This window comes from Sinohyriopsis cumingii, chromosome 17 (assembly GCF_028554795.1).
Source record: "Sinohyriopsis cumingii isolate HCF-2022 chromosome 17, ASM2855479v2, whole genome shotgun sequence".
In the NCBI taxonomy this organism is placed as follows: Eukaryota; Metazoa; Mollusca; class Bivalvia; order Unionida; family Unionidae; genus Sinohyriopsis; species Sinohyriopsis cumingii.
The window spans coordinates 83,527,029-83,546,830 of NC_142977.1; the positions used below are offsets into that span (position 1 = coordinate 83,527,029).

Genomic DNA, 19,802 nt, shown 5'->3' on the forward strand with positions numbered 1-19,802 from the left:
TTTGTCTTTTGTCTAATTATTTTATCGCCACCACCTTTCAGTATCAAATCTGGCATTACACATAAAGGAGACAGCGTTGCTAGAAAGGTCATCAAGTATTCAAGAACTTTGGATATGAAATCGATGTTTTTGGCATATAGATCAAAAGTGAGGACACGCCCGCTTGCTATCATCGTAAATATCAGAGGTTAAAAGGGTCGAGATACCGTAGCAATAGCGATATCCACAATCTAAATTGTGGAGAGCACAATGCATAAGGTTGAACTTCTTCGTCGACGTAAGGTGCATGAAGCTTGCAAACACTATATAAGAATGATTGGAAAGAAGAGGCGTAAATTGTTTGAAAACACTACATATGAATGACTATAAAGAAGAGACGTCACATTTTTTTCTCTCAAATATTTATGGTACAACCACTCTATATTTTCAATTAGGTGTTTAATTTTACCTGAAATACGATTCATTGATAGTATCTTTTTAAAAAAAAAAACGCCTGCCGCATTTTATCATCACGGAAAAAATGTATTATAATTGATGCTATCGTCTCATGCGAGACGATACAAACAATTCTTTTTCTTACCCTGTCAAGAAAAGACCTGTGAAGGATGGGCAACCATACCATTTTACGTTGGTGGATCGGCTCCCGTCATGATTGTTAGGCTTATTATAATATGTTGACATCGAAAAGGAATAACAACTCCTTAAATTTCATTGTGTTCTCCGGTAGTATAATTAATAATGGTAGGAAAATCGAAACTGTCAGGGTTATCGAATATCCCCGCTTATAAGTCTGGTCTAACTGCAAACTGCACAGACTGACAGGTCGTAATGTCGTGGCAGATCTGGGTCTATGCAGTTCGTGGCAACTAATCAGCAGCACAAACAACAGAGACTCTGATGATAGTAGATAGAAAGATGAGTGGATTGATGGTTAACATTTCCCACCCATACATCTTTTGATATATATGTGTATACCTCCGTACCTGCAGAGAGAGACACAGAGAGAGAGAGAGAGAGAGAGAGAGAGAGAGAGAGAGAGAGAGGGAGAGAGAGAGAGAGAGAGAGAGAGATTTTATATTACAAAATCATGATAAATATTTTCCTTTTTATTTTTTGTAATTTTTTCTTGAAGTGATTTTATTTTCTATGTTAAAATTTTTAAACGAAGGACAGATATCATTTGTAACGTGTGCAAAGAATAAACATTTTAAAGAAAGTTCTTCTGTCCGCTATATATTTTGCCTTTGAAAAACATTGCTAATTCATTAATAGATAAACAACGACTCAGCTCTTTCAATAGTTTAGTGGTGTTCCAAATAATCAATTTCCCACAGACATGAGAGCGATGAAGGTTCAGAAAAAATGCAAAACAATTGTAGGAATTTCTCTTGATAGCGACAAACCAAGCAGAAATAAATAATGAAACATTAGTAACAATTAGCAATTTTGCATTTATTCGCTACATATATTTTATTTTTCTGACACACACATCGGCTTGACAATTGATAATAGTGTTTACATTTCCTCCATTATCGTACCCTGTATGTAATAAAAAAATCAAGTACGTTGAATCGCCGTCTTTACTTCTCTTCCGTACCCATGTCGGCAGAAAACTATCCCTTTCAGCGTGTCGCTTTACTGGGTTATTTCCAGGGACGTCATTTCAACTATTTTGGTGGGGGGGTGGGTGGGTGTCAAAACTTGATTGGGGGGGGGGGCTTGACAGGCTTGTTCATTTTCGTATATAAGCTATAGCAATTTTACATTACATGCAAATTGGGGGGGGGGGGGCAAATGCCCACCCCCACAAATGACGTCTCTGGAACTTATTTCCAGTGAGTAAACTCCAATTTGATACCTACTGACGTGGACTTTACAAATCCATTGGCTTTTAATACTAAATGACCAGTGTAACAACACAAAAGGCGGAACGGACATTTAACATATGCACGTGATTCGGCTCGTCTGATAGGTCAAAAAATGAACCTACACTTAGTAGCTGGAAATAAAACAGTCAAAGGGGAGAATTTATGCAGATGTGAACTTTTAGGAATCGCCAGAAAGCAAAGAGAGCCACTGTCCTTCCTTTTCTTTAGTAAATACAGGATACGATCCAGACAAAATGTAAACACCAGCATCAAGCTTCTGTTCTGAGTGCAATATTGCGACATTATTGTCAGTTTACTTATTTCTAAATAATGGCTGATAACAGATGTGAAATGACTGATAAGGTGCTAATGCTGTTTGAAGATTTCGTGAAACACAGCAATTCATTCTGAAATAACATTAGAATAATCCGAAGACATTTTACTGCTAATAAGCACAGTCTAACGCAATCAAAAAATCGGGACCAAAAAAAAATACCCTGAAGGAAATTTACATCACATATAAATGTACTTGTAAATATTCAAGGATAACACGGAGCAAGAAAATGTTCATTTCTTTTTTTTTTAATTTTATCGTTTTTTTGTGGGGGGGGTTGTTGGTGTTGTTTTGTTTTTTTTTGTTTTTGGTACGGACCCCAATGCGTGTCCTTTCACAGATCAGGAGACCCTCGTGTTTACATTTAGAAATAGATCGTATAGTAATAAATTTGGAGAACGCGCATTTGTTTATAGCTCTCCATTTTAAGGATTTCTTAAGAGATTACTTGTTTGATTATGGTAAGTCGGTGCTGGGGGAAATAGTCATCAGACAGAAATAATTAGCCAATTACTAGGCGCAAACGCCACAGAGTGAAGTGTTAGTGAGTTCTCCTGATGCCGTTGTTAACTTTTGGCGAATTCAGGTCAGCGTGAGTGTCCCTGTCGCTCAGTAGTCCCTTTTAAAATCTAAATGTGCAAATTGATTGTGTGACTCCAGGTGCAGTATTTATGATTGCAGACTGGTAAATTATACAATAAAATAAAAGAAAAGGGACTATTCCGTCGCCGGCAGGCGCCATTTATTGTTGCTATGGTGGTAAATATGATGCAGAGTTAAGGCTAAACGTGGCTTAAAACCATGATTTGACTGGACCATGGTGGCGTAGTAAAAATAGTTTCCTATATTAGGTGATTGAGTTGCATAGTTTCACGGCCTGAAATATTTGGCGGTACGTTACGGAAAGTTAATGAGGAGAAACCACACAGTTGTGTGGTTGACACACAATTGGGAAGATGAGATTTGTGGTCATGTATTAATTAGAGTAAAATTATTTCTAGTTTGGAAGCGTTTGATATTTCCAGTTTACAACAATAGTTGTATAGATGTCTTGGGAATCGAGGGGAAACATATGACTTCTAGTGGAATTTGCGCACGAGTTTGACATTGCTTGGTGAAGAAACCCTTTTGGTTGTTACAGTATCTACTGCATGTCATGTAATTGAACGTAAATATTCCTGCTAAGTCTTGATGCTGTATTGCTATTGTTTATTTTACGTTTGCGGTGAAGTCACATTAGAGTTACATCCAATATTAAAAACGTAATTACTGACCGTACAAGTTGCCTTAATCAGTACACAGATAATAAAAGGACATAAAAATGTAAAAAAAATCTTTATTTTAAAAATTACACATCAACACTCGCATACATTCATTTTCAGCTGCAGATGTCAAATTGCAAATTAAAAATACAAATACTGTCAGAAGAATTATAACATACACAACTGTATTTAAAACGTCTACAGTTCAAGTAAAGGTTTATTTTAACAAAGGGCCTTTAGGTAGAGAATACGGATATGTATTGACTAAATATTGTAAAAGCTATAAAAACAGATTTCCGATGCTGCCAGGAAACAGTCTTATCGAAAGCAGGACTTCTGGAAAATTAGATGTTTTACTGTGCACAAATAATATATGAATCATGTTTTGTCTCGGTGTTTGATCAACCAGTATTGCATGTGACATCGACTGGATTTGTCTGGGATCTTATTCTCTAACCATAGACTGTGCTTGTCCACCGCTACCTTTCAGTTCCTGTAAGAAAACAATAATAAGAAGAAGAAAAGAAACAATAACAAGCAGTAAACCATATGTCTGTCCAGCAACAAAAATCTCTGACCTTGACCATTTTTTCTTCAACTTTTTTTAATCAAGAATCCAGCAAGACTATTTAATTTTCGTCAATGTCATCATTCATCTTTGGCTTGCCTTGCCCAACAATCACCTGCCATACAACGATTAACAATTTGGTAAAGAAAAGAATACGTGAGCAAAGGAAGCTTGAATAAATGTTCAAGTGAGAGGAATACTGCCCTCTTTCGACATCTTTCATTACATACATACATGCATACATACATACATACATACATACATACATACATACATACATATATTTGTACGTGCGTGCGTTCTGCGTAAGTTTACTTTAATTATTTGTTTGTTTTAAAAAAAAATTTAATCCATTACATGTTATCGTAATGTAATTTTATTTACTGGAATTTGACATTTTCCAGAAATTAGTGTCACCTGGCTGTTTTTTTCGTAAACACCTAATATTAGAACTTTGTTTCTTAGTGCTGACCAAATTCCTAACCTTGATTCAGAATCAGTAAACAACTTTTTTTAAATTTATTTTATTCATTCTTAGTGTGGAATTTATTAGTGAAATCTAGGCTGTACTGAGAGTACGTGGTGTTAAGCATGTAAATAGATTCTATCATGTTCTAGAAAGTGATCACGTGACCCTATCGAGGCGTCTGTTTTGAGCGGTAAAAATATTTAATAGTGATGTTTTGAGAAATAATTTTAGTGGGACTTTTAAACACTTAGACGTCAAGATGTTAATTCTGTTGCGAGCAGCTGGATTTAAATTTTAATTTTTCTTCAAATTATTTGGATTCTAAGAGATTAATTCTTTTTTCTAGGAATATTTAAGTGCTCATACAGAATTCTTGGACAAAGACATTTACTGAAATTTTAATCGGAATTCAAAACTGGAATAATATTTTCCGTGGTTCAACAAAGAACTGTAGACACATCAGTACTACACTGACTATAGCAAACGTCATCGCCTTCCATTTTGTATTTTCGTCGCGACTTGAACTTAGATTCATTAGAACATTTTATTACCAGGACTTCTAATTTGTCTAATTCTTGGATTAGTCTTGATTCTTTTTTGGAAGTGAGTCTTAAAACCGTAAGTTCTTTTCCTAATTTTTACCTTGTTTTTCAGGAAAATAAATTATTTGTTACATTTTGCAAAGCTTGCTATCTTCACTTAATTCTTGTTACTGCTTATGAGAGCCTAAACACGTGACTATATATATATATATATATATATATATATATATATATATATATATATATATATATATATATATATATATATATATATATATATATAATAATGAGGACTTTGTATAGCGCCTAATCTTTAGTAGCTCTAAGCGCTTTACAACATTAGACACACACACACACACACACACACACACACATATATATATATATATATATATATATATATATATATATATATATATATATATATATATGCATTTGAATATTGACTGGATCAAGTATGCGTCTAAACAAGAAAGTCTTCCCAGTGTTTTAAACACCAACGTGTTTTACTATTGATTCCCATTTGCAACCAGGATAAACAATGTTAATGGTTTTTAGCAACCATTTCTGAGATTCAAATTGCTTCGGCAAGAAACGGAACTGCCTGAAAATACGCATCATAAGGTTCAATCGGTTTACATTAATTTTTAACAACACAAACATGCCTTACTATTTTTTTCTGAATTCTGATTTCAGCGGATGTTTTGTGAAAAGTTATAAAATCGTATTTGTCATATATGGAAATAAATGGACTATTTACTGTTTTAATGTTTCTTACTATTGTCCAAACAACCAATATGAACGTTTTATATGACTGAAGAACTCGTGTTCAAACTGAGATGAAAATCTGCTTTAATATCAGCAGTATGGCCATTTCGATACACTTCGAAACAATTTACATGAGACAGTCATACACTATCACCATCAATGAGCGAGAAGCCGTAAAGACTTGGATTGAATAATTTATGTCAGTCGAATTATTACTTTTTGAAGAACATTGCTATCTGTATTGCTTGTTCCTCCTAATTAGCTCCTTCAATCGTAAACCGTCATGAGCTTATTCATCAAATGGTTGCTTTTCCAATATCCACCAGTCTAACCACGATTACAATTTTGATATAGAAGCAAGTAAATTTGTAAATTAAGTAAATAAACCTTAAAATGAGAGCGACACGAACCTCATGTGACACATTTATGTAGCATTTATACATGTTTGGTGCTTTACGGCACAGCATCACACCAAGCTAATGTAGTGACTTGCCATGACATACATACCTACATTCATACATACATACATACATACGAAAAAGTTCTTGGATCAAACAATAGATAATAGCGGTATAGCCAATCTACCGCTTTGGAAAAGAGGTAAAATTGAGATAATCAAGTAATATTAAGCATCAGTTGCAAATGCTTAAATGAATTAGTGGTAACCAGGATAAATAATGCAATTGTTTGTTAGCAACCATATCCTAAGTTACAATCACCTTGGTGAAAACATGCGTCATCGTACAACGTAAATAGACAATGAATTATGCAAACATAATGCCACTTCTGATTTTAGTTCGCCCTCAATGCTGCTTTATGATGTTGTTGCGTGTACAGCGGTGGACTGAATAATCTATATTAAAGAATGCGGAATAGTCTTGACATTTGAGAAGAAAAAAAAATCCAATGATCGAACTGTATTTATGGAAGCAAAGGCAGTACTTGCTACGTCGTGAGGATATTATATGTCATAAATCCGTGCTTACAATCTGTTCTGTTGTCAGTAACCTTATCGTAAAACTTCATATGGCCTGTGCACTGTTCGTAATTTTATAGTAAATCTTCATATTCCCAATGGTTACATACGTATAGTGCATTGTGGACATGAACCTGGCATGATTAACCTCTATTTTTGTTAACTTGGTACACTTAAAAGAGAAGCATTTAGTTTGATAAATTTAGTTCCGCTTTACATGAACCTGGCTCATAAATTATTAAAACAAGTAAAATATCGACCAAAGGTTTCAACAGACTACATGATCTGACTGTGTGTTGTGGCAACATGCTACATGATCTGACTGTGTGTTGTGGTAACAGAGTACATGATCTGACTGTTGTGGTAACATACTACATGATCTGACTGTGTGTTGTGGTAACAGACTACATGATCTGACTGTGTGTTGTGGCAACAGACTCTATGATCTGACTGTGTGTTGTGGCAACAAGACTTCCTCATCAAAACAATTAAAGTAACAATTGATTCATCAATTTTATTGCAGCAAAGTCGATCAAATTACTTACAAAAAGAAGACACGGTAATATTATATAACAAATAAACATTTATAAGATATTATGCACACACACACACCCCATATAGACACCCCCAACTGCAAATCATAGATTCTAATCTGCCATAGAATATTGTGCTGGCAGATCATGGTCTATATGGTTGGTTCGATTGATTACTTCTAACAAATTGCGTAGATCCAGCTCTGTCAGCGCATTATCTAACAGCAGATCTGGGTCTAAGCAGTTTGTAATTTTGGACTCGTCTTATAAGCGAGTACAGATGGTACATAAATTCAACTGCACAGTGGAAAGCAGACATAGTTGAAACACCAATATCTACACCTGAACGGAGTAAGGAAGCAAATGTCCAATATTGGCACGCAGTGATATTGCGTACTTGTTCCAAAAAAGTCTGGCGAGGTTCAACTTCAAATTTATTTTTACTGTGCGTGTTTCACAGTAATTAATATATTCCCACGATCGTCGTTTATAAAATGGCACCGCAAGAGCGATAATTATGTAGTGCAGTAGAATAATCGATTTCTGCATATGAAAAACTAGATTAGCATCTTTTGCTCACAATTTCCGTTTGTTTCTTGGTGTAATTAAATGTATTTGTTCCTCTCTCGCATGTTACCGTTAACAGTTACGCTACACTAAATGTTACGTCGATATTGAATACATTCGTTTCTGTCGTTAACTAATGAAATTCGATATTTATAAACAATTTTCAGCTTTACATGTAAATTGTCAATGAACATTTTCATGCTGAAAGTGCTTGGCATCACTGTTACACACACACAAACACACACACACACACACACACACACAGAGGGAAAGTACACTCTTTTGGACCCAGGAACTCATGTTCATCTCTTGGAACAGTGTAATTAATGAAAATGATGTCACCAATGTCAGTGTTGAGAGTGTTATATAATTAATGCAGGATGCATGAACGAAATACGTATACCCAATGCATTGGTTTCTTTACGGGCCAATGAAAAGCTTGGTTATCGATGGGATTAGGTAAGTCTAACTGTACTCGTACTCGTTATAACATGCTAATGGAACAAATCACGTCTTCACATGCTAACCCGGAAGACTAATGGCAACTAATTATATAAATTCACTGAAGGCGAATACAGAAATTTTGCGAATCAGTGATTGCAAATGGCAGTGTTACAACCGAAGCAAATTAACGGCAACAGCTTTTAATGATTTATTTTGTGAACAATCAACAACCAAAACCTAAACGCATACCTCATATGAAAGAAAGTCACATGATCCTGGTCTTGTTAATAGTAATAATGCCAAAGATGTAATGTATAACGTCTGGGTTGAGTTAAAATCCATCAAACGCATTTGGACTGACTGACTGCATCCAAAATTACATATAAAAAATGTACACATTCAATTATGTATTCATAGTACTAAATGCTTAAAAACAGATTGTAATCTTCGGCATTTCCGGATCGTTGTAAATTAGCAATGTAGTGCCTCTGCATAAGAAAGGTTGCTAACCCGCAATGTCAGGCAATGGTTATGTCTTTACTTAGACTTAATCTTAAGTTTGCAGTATCAGGCAATGGTTATGTCTTTACTTAGACATAATCTAAAGTTTGCAGTGTCAGGCAATGGTTATGTCTTTGCTTAGACTTAATCAAACGTTTGGGAGATGTAAGTATATAAATATATACACATGTTGTGAAACATGACATAATTTCCCAAAATCAATCAGGCATTTCACCCCGTGACGCGGTTACATATCAATTGACAGACATTGACAATACAATGCGTTTGGTTTAAGACCAAGCCAAGAAAGCTGGGACCAAAATCTTCGACCCAATTGGACATAATGAGTTGCAAAACAATCAAGTATTTGTATTCATAACAATTTGGTATCATGGTTTCAAAGTTACTTATTGTTATAAAAAAAATCAAATGATTTGTTATAACTCAATCCCTAGCATCAATGAAGGTGTCAAGCAGAGTCTATTTTGGGACGATTATTATTTTTCATTTTCATCAATGATGTTGTAGAACCACTGATTAAGCTCTTTGCGGATAATGTAACATTTTATCTGATAATGATACAACGTTATATATACTGACGATACAGCGTTATATATGATAATGAATACCATTATATATGATAATGAATACCATTATGTATGATAATGAATACCATTATATATGATAATGAATACCATTATATATGATAATGAATAAAATTATATATGAAAATGAATACATTATATATGATAATGAATAACATTATATATGATAATGAATAACAGTATATATGATAGCTGATAATCTGATATTTCTGGCGAAATCTTGATCTCAGATTTTGAAAATATGCATTAGTGGTCCAGTATTGGCAAGTGGTATTTAATCCTGATTAGACTGAATCAATGCTAATATCACGATAATGGAACAATAGCCACCATCCTTTACTGTATACGGCCGCAACAAATCTCTTAAAAAGGTTACTCAGTGCCAACATTTGGGCATTATCTTAGTCACTGATGCCGATTAGCACGCGCAGCATCTAATTTATTTCTGATAAAGTTTTGCCGAAATGAACCTGTTAATTTCATGTGGATCGATTGCCTTTGTAAAACAAAAAGTACAAATCTTATATTTTAGCAATTCTTGATTTCATTGACCACATTTGTTTTACGGAACAGCAACACACGCAGTTTATTTAGTGCCTTGCCAATACAGCAATAGCTACATACACATATACACACCGAACGAGAAAGTTCTTAGCGCTAACAAAAGAATCTAGAGTGTCTAGCCAATCTACCGATTGTGCAGAGCTTGAACTAGAACCAGAAGTGACTTTAAAACATTACGGTGATAAGGAGAGTTGGTTATGATACGCTCATATAACTATGACCACCGTGACCTGACACTCATCACCACTTAAACAACATGTCGAAATAAATTGACACATCCACAAAACAGTTAACTGAATATTTACTTAGAAGTATATCTGACTTGTTTTGAATCATACAAACGATTGAGACACTTAATGGGACTCGTCAGATAAATAAGAAAGAATGAGCGCTGTAAACGTAAATACCTTGGTTCGCATTATGTACGATTCTTTCAGATATCGAGACCGTGATAGAGGTAAATGAGTGTAATGAATTCTGAAAGAGAAACAGTCACAATTCATCGTCGTTGCATCAGACTTGCCAAAATATGTGATACTGTTAGTTGAAGAACAATTCTCTCATCCTAAGTAATCTCTTTTTGCTCTGTAAAAATGCCATCTAACGATCACTTCCTATAATTAAATTTCAGTTCGTGTCAGGTTTTTCTCCGCCTACCCTACCCCTACCACCAGAAAAGGTAGGGATAACCTTATTCAGCATGACCATGTTTTGCTCTTGTATTATTCAAATGAATAACAAACGATTTTTTTAATACATATTATGAAATAGGGACATAGAAATAAAATTTATATATTGTATAAAATTTGATCTATGTTATGAGAGGATAAACCTAAAGGGTGGACAGTAAAATATAGGGAAGGAATTATGAAAGCATAAAATTAATATATACTTACCCGAGCTTCTTGTATTAAGGCACAAAGACCACATATCCAATGCATGATACAATCCATGCAAAAATCGCCCTGAAAGAGAAGAAATTGTCCTTTAAATACAACAGAATGTACTGTTAGGGTAGTTCATTAAATACAACGTAATGCACCATTAGGATAGTTCATTAAATGCAACATAATGCATTATTGCAACAGTTCGTTAAATACAACGGAATGCATTATTGCAACAGTTCGTTATATACAACGGAATGCATTATTACAACAGTTCGTTATATACAACGGAATGCATTAGTACAACAGTTCTATTCTGGTAAGAAGATATTTTTACAACCATACTTTCTATAGCGAACCTTCATTCAATTAAGATGTAAACTTGACATGTATCCTTTTAAAAGTCAAAAGGTTAAAGGCCTATATTGGCACATGAAAACATATTAAATGACGATTACAGTTTAAAAAAGAAAAGTTACAAAATAACCATTTAGAATATTTTTAAAGGCAATACAAAAAGTTAGCTTTGTAAGCTCGTTCGAGTCTCTGCTAACACTCTTATCAAGTGCAGCTCCGATTAATCGATTTGGTTGAGCAGAGTCACTTTTAGTGAAATGGCAACGCGATCGATGACAATTTCTGTGATAGATTTAGGTAGAAATTTAGTTATGTGCCTATCACATTGTTTTTGAGTTCAAGGTATTTCAGAAATGAGAAGATATCATGTGGACAAATTAATATATAATTAAGTTTGCCAATACTGATGATCGATCATAGAATTTATTCGATTCTGAACGCTAACCTTGTCGATATAACACTGCTTTTAATCTTTCTATTTTTTATTATTCTACCTAACAGTCTACCGATTCACCTATGCAGCTATTTATCTATATATTTAAAGAGGTGGCAAATATATTACGAAATGAAATAAGAATGCAGATTTGTCGGGTGATTCCCCTCGTTGAGCTCCGCTTCCTAAATCCTGAGTTGACTCAAAATATATCTTCTTATCTAATCCAGTTTAACTGATATACTAAGTTTAAGGTTATATTTTAATGAGAAACGATGTCAGTAATAAGAAAAGTACATATATTATGTTAAAACCTTTCTTTATGGTGAGTAAATTCAGTCCCTTACTGTTCAAATCCAGTCAAGCAGTAAATAAGTTTGCTATCTAACGACGTGCACAAAACAAAAACGTGATTTTTGGAATCTTGTTTCGGCTTGTACGAACTTTATACACAGTGACAATATCCCAACTGGAGATGTGCTACTGAACACATACGTCCCTCCAAAGCAACCGAAACGGACAACTTAACGTGAGGGAAATATGGACAAAAAGGACGAAATAAGCTAATATCATAATCCCTTTCACGTTAATGCAGATACCTAAAAAACAGTCTCATTTCAATTTCATGGAATCCATAATGTTTATTATTTTTGTTCTGGTATAAGGAAGTTACATTTCACTAGTTTTTATGGCATCCGCATTGATTTGCAAGCCAATATCATAGGCAGGTAAACAACTAAAATTTGTATCTCCAGATTAGTTAGTCGTGTAGCGGAGTGCATTTCAGAGAACTAAACAAATGGGCGATACATCGTGGTTATAAAGTACGACGGTTTCGTACTTTCTCCAAGACGGAGGTTGCTAGTCATTTGCGATTTCAAGAGCAAGTGGTGACGTAGTTTTCAGCGAATTGAACATTGTAACCTGCTTCTTGTCAGCACATCAGAACGCGTAAATCAGCCATGTCTCACAGATAAATCAGCCATGTCTCACAGACAATTCATTTCTAGCGCAGATATTGCTAGTGATTATCACAGTTGAATGAATGAAATGATTTAATAAAACCTAACTGAATTTACAGATACAAGCATATTTTGATAAGCAATTCATTTAATAATAATAATAATAAGTCGTCATTCAGTGAATGAAATATTGCGGCAGAATTAAAAACGATTATTGCATTATGCACCATACGCTCTGTTAACTCAAATTGGATGAGGATTGCTCTAAATGAAAATTTATATGCGAAAATAAAACCAAATTTCATCATTTTCCATCTGGACACATTACGATACGGTCAAAGAGCAACAGCTGCCAATATCTCTGGGCGTTCCGCTCTTATATCAGATAACGCAGCAATATAAATAAAAGAAGATTAAAACAGACATCATAATGGGTCCTAGCTTCCTCTACAATGGATGCCTGGCAAACAAAAGCATTGCAGTAGATAAGGCGCTGAAGGGGGAAAAGGTATCACATGTTCTTGTGCGAATGCATCGCATTGTAAGCTTCTTTCACCGAAGTGTTCTAGAAGCTATTGTCTTGAAATCCAAAGCAGAGTTGTTGCCATTACATAACTACAAACTTAAAGCTGATGGTGAGCACACTGTGGAATTCAGCCAATGACATAATCACAAAAGAAGTGCAACCTGCAGTCGTTACAATCTTGAGGTCAAAGGTGCTGACTCGCCTTAAGGAGATAGATATCTGCAGACTGACTTATGATGAAAAAAGTGTCGTGGAGAAGATTACAGCCTGCTGATTACAACATGCCTGAAACCATTAAACGATATTACAGTGATGTTATTGAGTGAGTCAACATGCACAGGGTCAATTATAACGCCTTTGAATCTAAGGCTGGCCATTAGGAATTTATCACCTAAAGGGAGATAACTCATCAGCTATTGTGGTAATGAAGACGACCGTGACAGCAAATCTCACTAATGGAGTTTACATAAATAGAAAGAACCGAAAACACTCTTTCTGACAGAATCAATATCTGTAATGTGTGTGCTGCCTGAGTAGCCTTATATGGGAGAAATCTGTCAGGTTGCCTACCATTCAGATACAATGGGCAGAGAATCGTCTGCTAATGGCTTTAATGTCAATCATCTTTAGAGCGTTGGCCGTGACTACCTTGGGAAGCTAAGGTAATTTGCAGCCCACTGAATATTTGATTAAACATTTACAATGATGCGTTGATGAATATACAGAAATAAAGTACTCCAATTCGCACGAATAGGCACAATTTATGAAATAATCTCATATATTTTATTGTAAACACCTGACACAGTACAAAAAGTAACTTTCCAGTGATATTATGAAGATGAGCTTTGTTAAGTCTTTGTTGTAGCAGTTTTAACTACTTTTGTGCTGACAAACACCTTTTAACTAAAGAAGCGGTCCGTCACTTAAAAGATATTTTGAAAATGCCATTTTTTATTTATATCCTCAATGCCAATAAATTTCACATCGAAATTTAACATCCTTTACAAATCAATCTACGTTGTCCTTTGAATGTCTTTATTGATTTTTTTCTAATTCAATTCATCGTTCTCTCGTCGAAAATAATAATGGATTTAAATCTTTAACTCGGTAATGACATAGGTTTTGCAGTCTGAGAATTATTATGAATACGATACGGGCGTGACAACAGACGGGTCTGAACAAATCCATCCGAAGAGCGTATTTTATCGAGTGCAGCTGCTTTGTATATATTTTAAGTGTTATTTACGGTAATAACAATAATTTAGAATGTTTCATACTTACATCAATTCCTTTACTTTCCCTGATTTTTCCTCTGATTTTAGCCCTTGACCAGATCCCAATGGGTCCTAGGATCGACAGAAAGCCATACAGACAACAGCCTTCCCCAACTGCTTCTGCATTTTTACCGGCAGTGATACAGGGTAAGAAATAGGTAATGATACATGTACCACAATCACCAAAGCAGCCGAACAATCCGTTAGACCACTCGCCCATATTGAAAGTTTATCTTGAGAATTAAGGTAGAATTACAGTAGATTGCTCACAGTTCCTGGTGAATAGATGGTACGCAAGTCCTGGCGACTAATTCCGAAATGAACCGGGGTAGAATGTAGTAGTACGCACTGTCGCTCTATCAATTCGTTACGGCAATCAATCAATATTCAACACTCTCACTGATTGGTCAATCTAGGTTGGAGGATATGTCCGTGAAATAGGGTTTGGCATGCGAGTTTTTTTTTTTTTTTTTGTCATAGCGAGGCATTCAAGCGACACATAAAACATTAAAATTGTGGAGGCGTTCTCCTCCATTTGAGTGAAGAGTGTGTGTGTGTGTGATTTGGATTTTTAAGGTAGCTTTAACATTTTTTCAGTCACTATAAAACTGCCACAATGCTACGATGTCTGCATTGTGGCAGTTTTATAGTGATGTCTAGCACTGGGGAATCATGCCGCAGACATGTAGCATATGTCCCACTCAGTCACATTATCCTGACACCAGGCCGACCAGTCCTAACACTATCCTCTTAATGCTGAACGCCAAGCGAGGAAGCTGTTAGTACCATTTCTATATCTTTAGTATGACTCTTTCTATATCTTTAGTATGACTCGGCCGTGGATCGAACCCACGACCTCCCGCATCCGAGGCGGACGCTTTGTGTGAAGAGTATCGTATATCAAACTCAGTTCAGCTCAGATGGTTTTGTCAGAGAATATTTATTTAAAAATAACTGATAGTATACCCAGTGGTATCACTGGGGGGATGGGTGCGGGAGGGTGGGGGTGTGGACCCTACCGAGTGACACCATCAGAGGAGGTGATACCAAAATGACTATCTATAAAACAAAATATTTTTTGTGCAGGAAGGAGGTCCATGGGGGTGACACCATGAGTTAACGCACATGACTGTGAATACATTTTTTTAATGTTTGTGCAGGAAGGGGGTACATGGGGGTGACACCATGAGGTAACGCACTGGGTGACACCAACCCTAGTGACGACACTGAGTATATCATAAACTGGATTCCTTAAAAACAATTCTGCAGATGTATTTCCGTGAAGGTTTATGCCTTTCATTATAGTACCTGTTAGGAACGTGGGTTGATATGTTTGTCTTTCTTGTCTCTCCTGGAATATTGAAAAATATATATTTTATTTTATTTCCACGTGAAATCGTGTACGAAAATACCTTTGTAGTATATATTAACAAAGGTGTTGATAGGTTTTATTGCCACGTACATCGTATCCTGTATAGTTGGGTACCACACAATACGTTCCACACTATAGGCCCTACTGTACACATGTGATAAGAGACTTATTACGTAAGTCGTCAGCTGATCACTAACTAAAGTAGAATGGTTCAGCTTACACAATAGCTGACACCGTGTGAAGGGCGTTGCCATAAAACACTTAACTATGTCTTCTATTGCTCTTCTATAAAGGGTTTTATGGCCCAAAACCCTATTTTGTATTGGACGACAACATAATTCTTACCCTCTCCATGCCCCACTCGAGTTAGTCTAAACAACTATGAAAACAAGCTTTTTTTGAGATAGCAAAATTGATTTCATAGTTGATTACCAACACGCAGACATGTTATTGAATCGTCGCCGTCATCAAACAAAATTTGGGTTTGATCCAAAAACATCCCTTATATAAGACTAATATATTTCACACAAAAAATTACAATTTAATTGCTAGCATTTTTTTATATCTGATATTTCACATAAAATTGATAAAGATTCCTCGAGATAATTTTAACGTCTCAGCTTTTGCTATCATATAAATCTCATCATGATGACAGAGCATGTACATATTTATTTTACCACTGATAAGAGAATAAGGTTCTAACATTTTGATAAAGTTTCCAAGAGAAACTATTGTTTTATTAATGTAACATTTTTTAGCTCATCATCCACAGTACTTTTTGTGTATTTGTTTTGCAATGCTGGATTATAAAAATTGTCAATAGTTTTAACTAGCTCTTTTGTGATCAAAGAAAGTTTATCAAAATATTCCTAATAATCACTGACAACAAGGGACAACTTTATCTTGTTTCTATTTTTGAGGTACGTGCTATACTTCTCCTTGTTAAGCACAGTCGTCATAATTTCCCTGGAAGAGAATTCTCTTCATCTTTAACGTGATATCTTCCACCGTAATATCTATCTTCCATTATATTTGAAATTCATAATTTGTTTTACCGAATATTGTTTTTCGTATTTCGCAACTCTGTTCGGTATCATATCTACGAGCATAACGTCTTTGACTCGCAGTTCCTGTATCAGATCTAACATAATAAGCTTTTCACCTCTGAGATAAGCTTGAAGTTGATTAAGAATTTTGTTGTAGGACGCTATTGCTCTTTTACAAGATATGTTTGTTCTCGTATTTTGGCTCGATCTTTTTGTTTACTGCTGATTAAGCTACACCTACTCCTGACAACAATAATGGATTTGTCCGCCCCCACTGAAATAACTCCACTCGTTAGTATCATAGGAATATAATTCAGCACGCTGATTATTTTACTATAAAAATTTCTAGCTTGTCTGACACAGTTACGTTTTTTATGGTAATATTTATAGCATTTCATCAGCTCGTCTATATCGTTGTCTTGGAGACCAGATGAAATATGATTGAAGTAGATTATTTCTTTTTTCGTGATTTTGAAACTGTTTTGATAACTATTTCAATTGCCGTAGTAAAACTATTTTCAGCTGAAGCTTTATCGATCAGAGCACTAAAAATTTTATTGACAGGATCGGCAGGAAACTCTCTATACGTTTGATACACTTCAGATAAGTTAACATCATATCTGATATCTATTAAAGATGAGGATGAAAATAGAGAGATAAAATGTGTTGGTATTTCAGTAATATTATTCACTCTATCACGATAAATATCTTCTGTTTCGTCGATCTAACTAACAACATAAGATAACTGACCAAGCTTAAAAATTTTAAGTACTAGATGCTGCCTGATAATTGCATATGCTGTTGCAAAACTTAATGTCTGCTTGCCCTATATCTATGACGGGAGATTTAAGTATCCAGCAATCAGCTCGTTGATATTTCTGTATTTTGCTTCTGTCAGTAAATTTCCAGATTCCTTTTTTATAGTTTTTCAACGCAATTGTTTTAGAACTGTTCTGTATTTTATAATCTTCATTAATTCCAGGTTTTGCAGTTGTAATATCGTCAAGCTCTTCATAAAATTTATTTCGTTCGACATCATATAACTCAATTCTAGGCTCAATTTCTGACACTGCGTTTAGTGCAGCATTAATGTAATATACGTCATACTTTTCTATATCGCCGGTGAGAGAGTCTATCAAAACTAGATATGCTGTTCATATCAGGTTAGTGTCAGTATTATTATCTACGATTTCTAACGGCGTCTTTTTATCGTAATAGTCCATACCGAGTACACGAAATACAAGACGTTTAGCAAATGCGTGTCTGACCTTACCATTTTTAAGAAACTTGCATTTTCTTGTTTCAGCTAGTTTGTCAAGCTCATTATAAATCTTCTTTAGTCGCTCTTGCTCTGGTTTCTTACCACCATGAAATTTTGTTTTATAAGATTAGATTTATCGATCGTCAAAACATTTTCTTTATTTAGCTCAAGTAGTGTATTTAAGGAATATTTTTCAATTTTTAATCGTCTTTCGTCGCAGTCATTTACATTTGTTAATTACATCAAAGTCTCTGATAGCGTATCTCAGCTAAGAGCCTCGCATTACTGAAACACGGGGGAAAGTTATCACTGTTCTCAGTAAAACCGGGGAAACGTAAAGTTATTTTTATTCGACCAATTATATTCACAGCTTGTGCTTCCTCAGTACTCTCTGGGTTTAGCGAATCAACGTCCGCTATTTCGATCTCCTTGTTCGGGTTTAGTATAAAATTATAAAACTGTTGTGCGACCCTGATCTATGGAGGATCAATAGACAGTATATATTACAGTCACATTAAATCGACAAGTATATATATCTGAAACATCGACAAACCTAGGAGAGGACCTGTAACTCCTAAAAGATAAATCCTGAAATACGAGTACTTGTTTGTGGTTACTGCAGAATCAAGTCTAAAATGCTCAGGAGCAGTATCGACATAAACATCCGATGCCGTATATAGCTTAGTCCATGGTTTGCCATCATTCGATCCTTCTAATCTCCAGGCATAAATTAATCTGGAATTAAAATATATTCGATCTTGTAGTTGAAATTTCCATATTGCAACAGCCTCTGGCCACCGTATTTTGATCAAAAGTCACTTATTTATCCGTCTGTGACCCACTCTAGCTGGTCAAATAGAGGGCTGTTGAATGCAAACGCATAACCTGGATTATTTTCCAAATAATAACTTGACCCAGATGGACCCCCCCCCCAGCGATTTACACCCATATGAGCGAGATGTGGAATGTGACCGACATTAATTTAAGCTCATTTTGTACTAACACCAATAGCTTGTGTTCTGGTAACACTATCCACGTACTGTTTATTGGTAAGATCGGATGTAGATAAGGCACATACGTAAAAGTTATCTTATCATCGACTATATCGATCGCACCTGTAACTTTACCACCGTATTCTTTTAAAAATAATTAGCATCTGCAGAAGTAATTGCACCCGCTGATGCTGCACTTTTCGCAGCGTCAACATACAATTTATTTGCAAGACCAAATATGGCGACTTGATTTTAAGTTGTTGTTATTTTATTCGAGCTCATGCTTAACATACCTGTCATCGTATCACCGGACTTTGCTACTTGTCATGCAATGTTTTGTTTGACGATTACAATAAAAAATGTCTAAAAAATTATTTTGACCTTGCCAATGATATAACCGTAGACGACACTGCAACTGAGTTCGAGTATAATGAATACTTTGACGAGAACTCTAGTTAGTTTAGCAAGATGATCATCAGAACATTTAATACTAGAGACGAAGATGTATTTTTGCTGCCGCACAAAGCAGTATTTGAAGTACGAGGTAGTATAAAAACAAATAATAATGCTAATTTTAATATTGGTGCTCAAGTTGCGCCGTGAACAATGGTTGATTTAATTTTAACAAGACATTTTCTTATTGTTAACTGTGAATCTCATGTAATCGTTGCAACATCAGTAGCTGCAGGTGCAG

General features: G+C 35.2%; 1 protein-coding gene across 1 annotated transcript; it reads right to left on the reverse strand.

The window, feature by feature from the left end:
* Positions 1-3,524: 3,524 nt before the first annotated feature.
* LOC149779338 (uncharacterized) lies at positions 3,525-14,771 on the reverse strand. The gene is made up of 3 exons (XM_089939954.1): positions 14,445-14,771; positions 10,898-10,966; positions 3,525-3,957 (listed from the first exon to the last, which is right to left on the reverse strand). The coding sequence occupies exons 1-3, from the start codon at positions 14,655-14,657 to the stop codon at positions 3,910-3,912; spliced, it is 330 nt and encodes a 109-aa protein (XP_089796080.1). The 5' UTR covers positions 14,658-14,771; the 3' UTR covers positions 3,525-3,909.
* Positions 14,772-19,802: the final 5,031 nt, after the last annotated feature.

Coding starts and splice junctions, on each gene's coding strand:
- LOC149779338 (XM_089939954.1), bottom strand. CDS start 14,657: ATGGGCGAGTGGTCTAACGGATTGTTCGGCTGCTTTGGTGATTGTGGT. Junction 10,967..14,444: donor GGGAAAGTAAAGGAATTGAT/GTAAGTATGAAA, acceptor CTTCTCTTTCAG/GGCGATTTTTGCATGGATTG. Junction 3,958..10,897: donor CCTTAATACAAGAAGCTCGG/GTAAGTATATAT, acceptor GTTTTCTTACAG/GAACTGAAAGGTAGCGGTGG.